The sequence below is a fragment of the Chrysochloris asiatica genome, unplaced genomic scaffold (assembly GCF_000296735.1).
Source record: "Chrysochloris asiatica unplaced genomic scaffold, ChrAsi1.0 scaffold00014, whole genome shotgun sequence".
In the NCBI taxonomy this organism is placed as follows: Eukaryota; Metazoa; Chordata; class Mammalia; order Afrosoricida; family Chrysochloridae; genus Chrysochloris; species Chrysochloris asiatica.
The window spans coordinates 6,015,504-6,030,087 of NW_006408532.1; the positions used below are offsets into that span (position 1 = coordinate 6,015,504).

Genomic DNA, 14,584 nt, shown 5'->3' on the forward strand with positions numbered 1-14,584 from the left:
TGGTCTCAAGTTTAAATGATTCCTCAGGGGAGATAGTCTGCTTTGGTGCTCACAGGGATACTATTTCATTAGCTAGTAAGATCCAGAAGATGTGCAAATACCTTTAATAATGCAATCAATATTTGCTGCATACCTGCTCTGTGCCAGGCAGTGGGCCAGACAATGAACTCTTGTTAACCCCACCCCACCCTTGCTTCAATGGCAAACTTTTGCTGGGTGCCTAGGGGGTCAGAGAACCTGGGGAAAAGGTTTTTAATGACTGGTATGAGCACCTCCCGAAGTCTGGGAAAGGTACCCTATACTCATATAGAACTCCTGACTCCCACCACTAGCAAACACAGTGTCTACAGTATTCAATGGAAATGGAATTAAGTGGGGGGCAGTGACAGAGGGGAGGGTAAGGGCAACAGTTAGCAGACATTCTTTTTATATAGCCCTTGGTTGTTTTCACAGCACATTGTTTTCCTCTGTTGAGTCTTATAAGGGAGGTGGCTACTCTAAGATTTAAAGTTGCCTTCTCTTTTGTGTTTGTTTTTGGCTGTTAGCAGAGTTAGGGAGCTGTGGAAAGGTAGACATCAGGATACCCCTTCTGTATGGCACTGTGTCTTAGAACCCCTTTGGGGGTATGAAGAGCAGCAAGGGAAGGGCCCAGAGCCCAGCATCCTTGTTCTTTTCTTGTTATTGTCCATTTGTGTTAGAAGCTGCTGCTACTATTGCCATTGATGGCTGGGTAGTGTTGTTGTTGTTGTTGTTGTTAGGTGCCATTCAGTTAGTACCGACTCATAGCAACCCTTTACACAACAGAATGAAACACTGCCCGGTCCTGGGCCAACCTCACAATTGTTGCCACTCTTGAACCCATTGATGCTGCCACTTTGCCAATCTATCTTGCTGGGGGTCTTCCTCTTTTTCTCTGACCCTCCACCTTACCAAACATGATATCCTTCTCCAGCTGCTGGTCCCTCCTGACAATATGTCCAAAGTATGAGAGACAAAGTTGGACCATCCTGGCCTCCAAGGAGCACTCTGGCTGCACTTCTTCCAACACAGATCTGTTTGTTCTTTTGGCAGCCCATGGCACTTTCAATGTTCTCCTTCAACACCATAACTCATATGCATCAATTCTTCTATGGTCTTCCTTATTCACTGTCCAGGTCTTGCATGCATATGAAGTTATTGGAAATATCATGGCTTAGGTCAGGTGCACCTTAGTCTTTAAGCTGATATCTTTGCTCTTCAACACTTTAAAAAGGTCTTGTGCAGCAGATTTACCTAATGCAATACATCATTTGATTTCTTAGCTGCTGCTTCCATGAGTGTTGGTGGTCAATCCAAGAAGAATGAAGTCCTTGACAACTTCAGTCTTTTCTCCGTTGATAAGAATGTTGTTATTGGTCCAGTGGTGATGATTTTTCTTCTCTTTACATTGAGATACAATCCATACCAAAGGCTGTGGTCTTTGATATTAATCAGTAAATATTTTTAAGTCCTCTTCACTTTCAGCAAGCAAGATTGTATCATCTGCATTTCACAGGTTGTTAATGAGTCTTCCTCCAATCCTGATGCTACGTTTTTCTTCACATGACCCAGCTTCTTGGATTATTTGCTCCGCATACAGGTTGAATAAGTATGGTGAAAGAATACAACCCTGTCACACACCTTTCTTAATGTAAAACCATTCAGTGATCCCATGTTCTGTTCAAACAACTGCCTCTTGGTCCATGTACAGATTCCTCAAGAGCAGAATTACATGTTCCGGAATACTCATACTTCGCAATGTTGTCCACAGCTTGTCATGATCCACACAATCAAAAGCCTTTGCATAGTCAGTAAAGCGCAGGTAAACATCTTTCTGGTATTCTCTGCTTTTAGCCAAGATCCATTGGACATCAGCAATGCCATCCCTCGGCTGGGTAGTGGGCCTGGCTAAATCTGAAGAGGTGGGTTGAGATCTGGGCAGACAGAGCAAGGAGGGTCGTGCAGTACATTCAGTCAGCAGCCATTAGTGTCCTCCCTGTGCCAGAGTGCTGTTTGGATGCCTGGACACTCCTCTCATTGGAGCCCGCTGTCTCCTGGTAACTCAGGACATCAGGGAAAAATTGTGAAACTGATATATAGGGCATTGACAATATTCTCCAGGGGGTCATATTTAGCATAAACCAGACTAGACCATGAAGGAAAGTTAAAAAATCTTTTTCAAAGATTGTTTGTTTGTCTTTTAATATTTAAAAAAACAACAACCCATGACACTAGAAGCAGGGCAGTAGCCTGGGTTAGCATCTGGACATCCTTTCAAACTGCATTCATGGATTTGCTGCACATTTTCAGCTAAGGAAGTGAAGACTACAAAAGGTTAAATTTCTCATATAAGATTAATTCAGTCAACTCTGTGAAATGGTGGAAGCAGAATACCATTAGACTCTCTAATCTCATTTCTCTCATGCTGTCTTCCTTGGAGCCTATCAAATAGTGCCCTGGCAGAGAGTCAGTTCTGTGGATGCTAAACATCAGAGTCGGGCTCTTTCTGAATGTGCCAAGAGGGCTGTAATTTAGAAAATGTAGCCTACCTCTTTTAAGGAAGGATGAAAAGGTACTAAATGCGTATTTCTTTGCATGTTAGATCCCAAATGTTTCTGATATATTAAACATGTAACTCCTATGTAAGTTTATTTCCTCTGTTTTATTAGAGTTATTTGCATGACTTGTGTTAGAACCAAAAGTTATTAAAACTGTTTGTATTTGTATATCTCTGGTGGTCTCATGAGTACTGTTGGGGGTCCTAAATATGCTAACTAATGTGTCTTCTGAGTGTGTAACTATGTATCCAAGATGCAAATGCAGAAACAATTGTGCCCCTGTGTTGATTGCTCTTCAGCAATGCATGTGCTATTTCTTAACCTTTTGGGGGGTCTGAGTGGGAATATTAACTGCTGCTATGTAAAAAACTAAATAGGAAGTTTAATTTTAGATTTCCTGTTAATCCTGGTCTTTTTTCATATTGTCACATTAGAAATCTTCAATAAAATTCGGGGAGGTGGGGCCTACAAGAATTTTGATTTTGTTGTTGTTATCTTATTTAAAACATAGTATTAAGTTATGTTAGTTATTTTTACATTGATATTTGGGTCAAAGAGACCTTTTAAAATGAAAGATAATTGCAAGATCTGATTCAGCAGCTTTATTTCTTGCTTCAACTTTACTGCAGGGTTTCTATCCCCTTTGGTCATAGGGAAATGAAATTGTAAGTCACCAGTAGCCTTGGCGATTTCAATCTATTCCAAATGACTAAATATTTAATTTAATCATTGCCCAGACTTCCATGGATGACTCGGGTGCTTTGTTTTTTTCCTGAGGGCTCCATGAAAGCCAGGCTCTGCAATGGCTGCTGAGGACAGTGTTTGCTGCAAGGAGGCTCCCCTGCAGTGAGAAGCCAGGGCACTGCAAGCCTGTTCCATAGCAGCCCTTTTTGCAAATGGTAGTCGATTTTTGCAGAAGGTTTGTGGCCAGATCGCTATGTATAATACTGATGAAGCATTTTTGTTCCAGCTCTGTCTCGGAAGACCTAGGCTGTAGACGTGGGGATTTCAGTAGAAAACATTATGGATCTGTGGAACTGGTAAGTTTACACTATCTGTTCAGTGGTAGTACATTGATTTAGATTTAGAGAGGATCGTCAAGCTCATCGGATCTTTTGTTGTATATTTACTGTTAGACCATGTGGCTATAGTGTAAGGATTGGAATAAGTAAAAATTAAAAGACTGTCCTAATTTGATCATCTTATTGGTGGTTAGTGTTATGCACTTCTTAATCTTGTGTCTTCCAGATTGTTAAAAAATATGGTTTATGGTGCATATAATAAAATAGAATAACATATGGATTAAGAAAAAGTACCATTTGGTTTTCAGATGAAATTATTCCTAAAAGTTTATCAATCCAGCTTTCAACATTTGAAAATAATTGAAATACATATTCTGATTGTCTGTATCTTTGTTTTCTGGGTGTGTGATAGGAGTTCAAATATTTATATGATTTTTTTTTCTATTTAAAAGTAAACTGTTGGATTAGATAAATGACTAAACCAGATGATAGATTTCTAGGATGAAAATATCCACACTTTCTTGAATGAGAGTCATTGGGGTTTTGTGTTATGGTTTTTAAAAATAGTATGTTTTCATTTTTAAAAGAGGCGTGAAGACATATAATAGTCTCAATTATTTAAGAGGCAGATAGTGATTTTTTCCAGTTGTATGGAAATTATGTTCATAAAATTTCTGCTGATTATTTAATAGTATTAAGAGCATTAAATATATAGCTGTTATCATTTTACAAAATATTAATGACTTGCATCATTTGTATAGTGCCCAATTATTCTCCATTAATATGAAGTGCATTCTTTCAGGACTTAAGTAGTAGAGAAATTAATACCAGACTTGTGTACCAGTAGCATTTTACTTTAATTCAGGCATATATTACTTTATTGTGTAACTAGCCTGGGACTGAGTATTCTTGAAAATATAAGATAAATAAGATACGACCCTTGTTCAAGGAGCCCTGATGGCACAATGGATAAAACCTCATCAGTTAATCAAAAGAATGATGGTTCAAACCCACCAGCTGCTCCTAGGGAGAAAGATGTGATAGTCTGCCTTTGTAAAGATTTACAGTCTTGGAAACCCTGTGCAGTAGCTCTACTGGGTCCTATAGGTTCACCTATGGATCAGAATCAACTGGATGGCAGTCAGTTTAGTTTGGTTTGGGCTCTTGTTCTTAGAGAGCTTACTGTTTTCTAGCTGAGCAGATGTTAGGTATCCTCGAGTCGGTCCCAATTCATAGCAACCCCATACTCAACAGAATGAAACACTGCTTCCTATGCCATCCTCACAATTATTGCTACATTTGAGTTCATTGCTGCTGTCACTGTGCCAGTCCATCTTATTGGGGTCTTCCTGTTTTTCAATGACCCTCCACTTTAGCAAGTATGATGTCCTTTTCCAAGGACTGGTCCCCCGTGATAACATGTCCAAAGTGTGAGAGACGAAGTCTCCCCATCCTGGCTTCTAAGGAGCGTTCTGGTTGTAATTCGTCCAAGACAGATTTGTTTGTTCTGGCAGTCCATGGTACTTTTAATTTATTTATTTATGTTTTATTGTGAATTATGTGATAGTGGGAAAACACTAGCTTTACATTCATCCTATCCTATATCGTTTCATTGCCATGGTTACAATCCCCTCCATGCATCATCAACTAACCAAAGGGTATACCCTGCAGGCCTTCACTCCCCCCCTACCCCAGTTGTCAGCACACAGCCCCATCTCCCTCTCCATGTCTAAAGTCCCCAGCTGCTCCATCGCTCCACAATATTGTCTCTGCCTCCATCTCAGGCATCACTGCTTCTCTGGGTAGGGTCCCGCACTCTGCTCTTCTCCCTTGATAGTCCCAGGGACCTCCGCTCCTAGACTGCAAGTCAATCACTCCCCTCCTTTTGCTACAAAACATCTCCCTTTACATTTCCAACCCTCACAGTCAGTCCTGATAACAATTATTCACTATTGTATCACAAGAGACCTATCCTCATCTCCTTTCAAAAACCCCGCCCAGACAGAATACTACTCAGTGGAGATTCTACCTTCCTCTGTGCCCTCTGGATCTAGGCTCCCTCATGAAAGCTTGTAAGCCAGTCACTTCTTGCTTTTGTAGCCCCCTCCCCCATTTTGGGTAGCCAATGTGCAAGTTGCCCATCCCTGTCTACTCTGTGTATGGAGGGGGTAGGAGTCCATGGTTCTTTTAATATTCTTCTCTAACACCACAACTCAGATGCCTCAGTTTTCTACAGTCCTCCTTATTCACTGTCCAAATTTCAGATGCATATCAGGTTATTGAAAATACCATGGCTTGCATCAGAAGTATCTTAGTCCTCAAACTGAAATCTTTGCTCTTTATCATTTTAAAGAGGTCTTGTGCAGCAGATTTGCCTGATGCAATACATGATTTGATTTCTGGGCTGATACAATAACATAAAATGTCTAAAGAATTACATTAGTCAAATAATAGACATCGTCTCAATCATTGCCTGCTATATATCAGTCACTGGTGACACCAGGCTGACGCTGATCTCTCCAAAGGAGCATATATCCACCTGCTGCCATCGAGTTGATTCCAACTCCTAATGACTCTAGAGAGGACAGAGTAGAGCTGCTCCTCATGATTTCTGAGACTATCAATCTCTATGGGAGGAGACAGTCTCATCTTTCTTCTGAAGAGCAAATGGTAGGTTTGAACAGCCAACCTTGTGGTTAACAGCCCAATGGTTAGCCCACAATGTCACCATATGTATAACTGTAATTCAGAGTGGGGTTGGTAAATGTGATAAGAGTTATGCTGATAGAGCACAGTGGGGGTTGAGAAGAGGGAGGGAGCAATCCATTTTAGCAGGGATAGCAGGGGAAACAGCATGGAAGCCCTTGTGGAGAGCTGTAGGATGTGGGTTGGTTGTGAAAAGGATAAACAGTAGATGTGGGCAAACAGCATGATTCTTGGCAGTGATAGATTCCAAGAGAAGTGAGGAAATGGTGCAGCTTAGCACAGGGTGCAGAGCTTAGTGGGTATGAAGCATGCAGTCTTTCTAATCAGAGAGATCTTTGTTCAAGTATCAGCTGTGCCACTTAGCTCTGTGATCAGGCCCAGTTACTAACTTTCTCTGAACCTCAGTGGTGCTTAAGAACTTGGCTCTGAAGTAATTTTTTTGTTTCCTCATTTACTAACTGTATGACTTGGATTTCTTTTGGCCTCAGTTTTCTCATCTATGAAGTGGGGATTTTAATCTTCTCAGAGTTCTTATGAGAATTAATAAGATGATGTACATAAAGTACTTAACATATAACCACAGTCCATGTTAACTAGCTGTAGTACTAAATATGGAATTCAGTAGCAAATGTGGAACCTTGGCTATCGCATAAAGATTGAACTTGGTATGATAAATAATATGGAATTCTTGTTAACAGTGGTGATGAAAGTGGTGTTTGGGGGAGGTAGCATAGATATTAAAGATGGATTCTTTTGGAAATCTCCGAATAAGAATGGGAAAGTACTTTAGAGCAGTGGTTCTTAAAACTTAAGCGTGGGAAGGTAGTTTCCATTGAGTGGTTTCCAACTCTAGACTGGGCTGGTGAAAGGAGATAGGGATAAGACTCTTGTGGTTCAATAGTGAATAATTGGTATCAGGACTGACTGCGATTGTTATAAATGTAAAGGTAGATGTTTTGTAAGAAAAGGAGGGGAGTGATTGATCTTTAGTCCAGGGGCAGAGGACCCTGGGACCATCAAGGGAGAAAAGCGGAGTGCCGGGCCCTATCCAGAGAAGCGGGGACGCCAGAGATGGAGGCAGAGACGATGACAAGGAGAGATGGAGTGGCAGGAGACTCTAGACTCAAGGAGGGGGGGGGTACGGAAGCAGGGCGGGGAGATCAGGCTCTCAGGGTATGCCCTTTGGTTGTTTGAATGGTTGTTATATATTCCTGAGTGCTTCAGTGTACATCACACAAAAAAAGAAAAAACAGAGGAGGGATAGAAACAAATGCTGTTGAATGATGATGCATGGCAGGGATATATGATAGGATGAATGTAAAGCTGATGTTCTTCCTTGTAAACTGTCACTCAATTCACAATAAAAACTTTAAAAAAAAAAAAAAGCAGGTCTCACAATCTCCTGGAAAAAATTGTTGGGAACCCAATAAATCTTGGACATAAACCTAGCTGAAGGGAACCCAGATTCTGTAAAATTGAAATTTTATCGAAAGCTCTCCTGACCTTGAAATAAATTAGGTCTAGGAGCCCTAGTTGATGTGGCGCTGTGGGTTAATGCACTGGACAGCAAAGCTGGTTTGAACTGCAAGGTTGGTGATTCACGCTCACCAGCCACTCCTTGGAAACCCTACATAGGGTCACTATGGGCTGGAACCGACTCGACAGCACTTAACAACAACAACAAGAGCCCTGGTAGTGTAGTGGATCATTAGCTGGGCTGCTAACTGCAAGGTCAGCAGTTCGAATCTACCAGCTGCTCTGCAAGAGAAAGAAGAGGCTCTCTGCTCCCATAAAGATTTACAGTCTCAGAAACTCTATACAGGGTCTCTATGAGTTGGAACCGACTTGGTAGCATACAACGTCAGCCTCCACCAGTTACAAATGTCCAACTTAGAGACAACTACAACTCGTACTTGCCGTTTAATGTTATCTAAATTTGTTCTCGCTTTGGAAAATGGGACTAGCCCTTAATCCACACAAATTCTTCATCAGTCGCCTTCACTTATTGCTCATGTTGTTGTTGTTGTTGTGTGCCTTGGAGTCGGTTCCGACTCATAGCGACCCTACACAGGGTTTCCGAGGCTGTAAATCTTTACAGGAGCAGACCGCCTCATCTTTCTCCCACGGAGTGGCTGGTAGTTTCGAACTGCTGACCTTGCAGCTCGCAGCCCGATTCGTAACCACTACGCTACCAGAGCTCCTTATTGCTCATATGGCTTTTAAATCATTAAAAGGCATCATGCCTTTTCTTTTATTAAAGTAAGGCTAAAGACGAACTATATGCACCTGTTCCAACTAACCTACAAATTCTTACAGTTAGAAACAGATTTCATTTGTAATCCAGAGATTGCCTGTTTGTAACCCAGGCACTGCCAGTAAAAATAGCCCTTGATGTGAGGATTGAGTCAGGGGCTTAGTTCCTTAGGTGCAAATTGGGTATAAATATGGTGAGGCATAATGTCCAGGTCTCTACTCACTCATGGAAAGGTTTCCTAGCCCTCATTCAACAAATGTTTATTGAAAAGCATTAAGCTGCTAACTTTAAGGTCAGTGGTTCAAACCTACCAGCCACTCCTCAGAAACCCTATACAGGGTGACTATGGGTCAGAACCAACTCCATGACTCTTAACAACAATGACCATGTATCAGGTTGTTGTTGTTGTTAAGTGCCATTGAGTCAGTTCCGACCCATAGGGACCCTGAACAGGGTTTCCGAGGCTGTAAATCTTTATAGGAGCAGAAAGACTCATCTTTCTCCCGCGGAGCAGCTGGTAGTTTAGGCACTGAGAGAGGGTAGAAAATAGGCTTTCTGTTCTCCTGGTGCTGGAGTCTAACTTGAGACATCAACTGCCTCAGACTTTTAGTCCCTGGGCTGCTTCTTAGTCCAGCTTTCAGATAGCTTCCTGAAAGGATGTGGGTGAATTTCACAAAGATAAAGTTCAGAATGCACAGCTCCTTTTCTCTCTTTCTCTCTGCTCCATGATTTCTCATCTTGACTTTTTCTGCCTGTCTGTACCATTCCCCTCTCAGCAGCCTAGCTTCCTTTGTTTCTACAGTTGTCCTTTTTCAGTCCATTCTCTCTAGCAGCTGGAGAGATTTAAAATGTTGACAACACAATGTCTTTTCTTAAATCCTTTCAGTGACTGCTCATCGCACTTCAAGTCCAAACCCTTTACAAGTCCATCAAGAACTTGTGTGATCCCTGCTCTGCCTTCCTCCTCCACTATCTCTCACTATGCTTTGGTCTCCAGAATATATTAGGTCTTCCCTGTCGTAGGGCCTTTGCACTTCCGGTTCCCTTTCCCTGGAATGGACTTCCCTAGCATTTGTCATGGCTTTGTTGTTGTTACGTGCTGCTGAGTCATTTCTGACTCACAGGGATCTTGTATGTTTCCAAGGATCCACTGGTGGGTTTGAACCACCGACCTTGTGGTTAATAGTCCAGTGTTTATCCTACAGTGCCACATTCTCAGCTTATATGCCAGTTTCTCAGAGAGGTCTTCCTGATTACCCAATCTACAGTCTCCCCTACTCCTGTTATTCTTAACTCAGAATTCTATTTATGCTCTTAATATGCATATCCCAGTCTATACTGGAATCCTGGTGTGGCCTGTGTTAATGCACTGGACTACAAAGTTACAAGGTTGGTGATTCAAGCTCACCAGCCACTCCTTGGAAACCCTATACAGGTTCACTATGGGTTGGAACCCACTGGATGGCACTTAACAACAACAATCTATATTTATTTCATTTATTTGCCTATCATTCTTTTGTACAGTTGTTGTTAAGTAACACTGAGTCAGTTCCAAGTCAATGACCCTGTATAGAGTTTCCAAGGAGCGCTTGGTGGGTTTGAACTGCTGACTTTATGGTTAGTAGTCCTGTGCTTATCCTACAGTGCCATACCAGAACTCCATTTTGTTCACTAGAGGCATTGTCCATGTTTTTAAAAAAACTTGCTTGTTAATTGCTCAAACCTATATTTGAATGAGCTGAATACATGCACCCCTACTCTATAGGAAAGAAATATATAAATGCTTTTCTATGATGATAGCATGGTTTTCTTGCTAGGAACTCAGATTGGCCTTAAAAGATATGTGGTTGTGATCTAATTTCACCAAAGAATAGTTTATGGTGAACTTACTTGGCAACTGCAGATTTCAACATTTGCCATTTGGGTTATTTGAGAAGGACTCTTGAAGACTGAAATGTCATCATTTGTATTTTTGCTCAGGCACAAATTTGAATTGTGCCTGTGGGACTGTTGTGCAGAAAGATGACACTGAGTAATGAGTAAGTTAGCTGCCTGTCCAGTATCCCAAACATAGCACAGCTTTGTTCTCTATTCTGAGTTGAGCAGGCTTGTTTTCATAGGCCATTTAGTAGCTGTACTCTAGGTTTTTGATCAAGAATATCATCTCAAACACTCTCCTGTCCAAATCTTAACAAAAGCTTCTTTAAGAAAATGTTTGTGAAGAATTATTCAAGGAGATGTCCATGCTTTAAATGGTTTAAATTTGATTCCTGGATCAAGCCCAGCCCTAGATAGCTACAAACACTTGGCTTGCCTTTCTTGGCCCTTCTTAGGCTTGCTTTTCTTGAATTGTATCTTGGCATTGTGCCTTTAACTTGCATTGATGGGCAGAGTGGAAAACAGCCACGTGAACCCTGAAGATGGGTTTCTTACAGGCTGTTGTTGAGGAGCTCTGGTAGTGTAGTGGTTATGAATCAGGCTGCTAACCTCAAGGTCGGCAATTCAAAACTACCAGCTGTTCCACAGGAGAAAGATGAGGCTTTCTGCTCCCACAAAGATTTACAGCCTCAGAAACCCTGTACAGGGTCACTGTGAGTCGGAACCGACTCCACAGCACAAAACCACAACCACCACCATAACACAGTCTATCCTTTAACAGGACCTTTTTCTTAGGACCAGGAAGTACCATGTTTCTTCTGGGAAGCTGATTTGCCTTTAATGTTATAGGTAGTTTTTGTTGTTATGTGCCATGGAGTCAGTTCCGACTCATAGCGACCCTGTACAGAGTTTCCAAGACTGTAAATCTTTATGGAAGCAGAAAGCCTTATCTTTCTCCTGCGGAGCAGCTGGTGGTTTTGAACTGCTAACCATGAGATTAGCAACCTGATTCGTAACCACTACACTACCAGAGCTCCTATACATAACTCCCCACTATCTCTTTGCATTGACCTCTAGGAAACTCAGAACCCAATTTATGGCTTGCCTTTAACTGCCTTATAGGATTTCTGACACACACCCTAATCGTACTCTTGTTTTCAGTTTATTTATCCTGCCCAGTTTTCCCTTGTTCTTAACTTACTCTTTATTTGATTTTATCCTTTGAGTGAAGTATATACTTCAGTAAGCTGCTTTAAATCATTTTATTTTGTGTTATTATGAAGAAAGGTAGAAACTAAAAGTGTATCTATGTCCATCCCTTAGTGTATTAGTCTATCTTCCCTTGGTTGTGTCTCCTCTCCACCCCACTTTTTGATATCAAATGACTTTATGAGGATAATTAGCACCTGACCAGCCATTTAGTGACTGTCTTGAGCACTCTGTGTTAATAATATGGATGGTTGAGGCATACAACTGTACTGAATCCACTAGCTAAATTAAGAATACCAGACAAATCCTCCACATTTTCTCAAACATCAACCTAGGAGTACCAATTTCAATCATATATGACTCTTCCACATCACAACTAGAACTGCAAACATGCCATTTTTTCCCTGCCTGGCTTGCTTATGCACTTCCTGATGATGTCCATTCCTTTGCTTCTCACGATGCTCCTCCTTGCATCTCTCTGCTGCTTCCTGCTTCTCCTGTGACCTCAGCTCAGCTCACAAGCTCTGGTGCTCACACCTTCTGCTGATATCTTGGACGTTTTTGTTCTTTGACTCCAGTGTTCTTCAGCTGGTAGGAGGTAGTACCCTAGTACACTATAAATACTTTCAAATTCGGATCCGTTTGTAAGAATTTATATTTTATATCGGTAGCGGTACAAACTGTGAACACGTTAGTTTTGAATTGGTTGATTCTTCAGCACAGGAAATCAAGTAGAACAGTTTTCTACCTTGATTGTGTCCTCTTGTGTACTCATGAGGCAACATTCTTATGTGTCTCCATTGGTTGCCAGGTTTGTTCATAGCCTTTGCCTTTCACTTCTTAGGGATCTTTGCTCCACATGTCCTCATGTGCCCACCTCAACTTTCAGACTGATAAAACCAGACACAGAAGTATGGATCATCAGTTGTAGCAAAAGTCAGTTTCAAACTTGATCAAACTATATACACCTACTCCCACTTATTGACTGTTTTGTTGTCTGACATTTTGCATTTACAACAGTAAAACAAAAAAAAACTACTATCCTACTGCTTTATACATTAACAGTGTATGTCTGGAGGTACCAAACACCCAAGTGTGAAGCTAGAGTAATGCTGGCTGTGGCAGTTAAAGTTTTGTGTCAACTTAGCTGGACCATGATTCTCAGTGGTTCGGCAGCTACGTAGTGATGTAGTCATCAGCCATTAAAAAAAAAATGCCGATTATCACTTAATGACCTAGTCTTGAGAACCTAAACATGTCAATAACTTGAGAAGCTGGTGTGATGTTCTATACTTTTGTATACTGCTCTGATGAATAGAAAGTATTATCTGTTTTCCAAAAGTTGCTTCTTAAGAAGCTATATATTTAATAATGTGCCCTGAGCACAGACTTCTTTTGGTGCTGTTAAAGTTGAAAAGGAACCTTATCTTTCCGCCAATCTTTCACCATGTGGGCGCTAGATGGTTGCGAGCCTTTGAGATTTCATGCAGTTTTCTCTCAGTGTCCTAAACTTGAAACACTGTCTTTTCAGATTATTCCTGTCTCAGGGCAAGTCCTTGTGTTCATAGAGTTCACACACATTCCACAAGTTGAGGCAGCTTTTCCCCCTCTTTGTTGCAAAGAGGAACAACTGTGAGTCCTAAAATTTACTTCCTTTTTTGCTCCCTACTACATGAATTTAGGGAAAGTAATCCAAAAAAATGCCGTGTAACTGCCATGATGACTTACCAAAAAGAGCTCATAGTTTTTTGCCCCTACTGTTACTGTTAACCACAACTGATATTCTTATATTTATATTGAACTATTTTCCCCATTTAATTAAAGCAGTTACTTTGGATTCCTTTGTGTGTGAAAAAATGACTTTATGCTTTTAGCCTCAGCTCTTTAATTGGTCTAAAGCAGTCATCACACTGTTGCAGTCTTTTAAAATATAATTTCAAACTGTGAAGACCTTTCATTACTTTGGGAGTACGTTTCAGTTACTCTCTAAATTCTCTTTTTATTCTCTGTGATGGTTCCATGAGTTCCTTTCTGACTTTTTCCTTTTGATGCTTCCTCTTCTGTACTCCACTGAACTGTTCTTGTCAAGGTCACCAGAGACTCCTTGCTACTAAACCTAGTGGGTGCTCCTCAAACTTTATTTCACATGCTCTCTCTGCAGAATTGGACACTACTGAAACTCTCCTACTTTGGCATCTATGTCTCCACACTCTCGAACTTTTCCTCCTGCTTCACCTCCCAACTTCTTTAAAGAATTCCTTTTCTTCTACTTGACCCTTAAATGTTGGCATTCCTCAGGCTTCTGTCTCGGGCACTCTTCTCACTCTGCGGTCTCTGTGTCTTTCTCTCTATCTGTGTGATCTTTGCTGTATCCATGGCTTCTGTTTCTGCATTTCACCTGGTGACTCCCAGACCCATATATTCTATATAGCTCTCCATTCCATTTGCCCACAAAACATATCTACTGGGATGGTGAGTTCAGTTTGGGACACATTGAGGTTCAGGGGCAAAAAACCTGAACCTCAACATGTCCCAAACTGTACTCAGCATCGTTCCTCTCTCTCTACTTCGAACCTGCACTCATTGAATGGCAGTATCCTCCCTTCAGAGTCCTGGTGTGGTGCTGTGGGATAAAGCACTGGACCGCAAGGATGGTTTAAACCACAAGGTCAGCGGCTCAAACTCACCAAATGCTCCATGGAAACCCTGTACCAGTCCACTATGAGTTGGAACTCGATGGCTGTTAACAACGACAACCCTCCTTTCAGTTCCTAGTTCCAGAAACCGAAACATAATTCTATATACTGTTTTCTAATCTCATGCCTGTATCTAATCTATTACCAAATCTTATTGGTTCTATGTACTAAATAGATTTCATGGTCAAAGTGCTTTTTATTCATATGGATGTGCACATCCAATGCCAGCACTTTTGAGTTCTT

General features: G+C 41.2%; 1 protein-coding gene across 2 annotated transcripts in view; it reads left to right on the top strand.

Moving 5' to 3' along the window:
* The first annotated feature begins 2,248 nt into the window (after positions 1-2,248).
* The window catches only part of GARNL3 (GTPase activating Rap/RanGAP domain-like 3), a 163,429-nt gene continuing 151,093 nt past the window's right edge, over positions 2,249-14,584 (top strand). The window contains exons 1-2 of one of the 2 annotated variants that reach the window (XM_006834784.1): positions 2,249-2,590; positions 3,547-3,616. In XM_006834784.1, coding sequence (XP_006834847.1) covers positions 2,583-2,590; positions 3,547-3,616 — 78 coding nt within the window. In that variant the 5' untranslated portion in view covers positions 2,249-2,582. Of the gene's footprint in view, positions 2,591-3,070; positions 3,617-14,584 lie in introns of those variants that run through there. The other variant, XM_006834783.1, reaches the window with a different exon arrangement.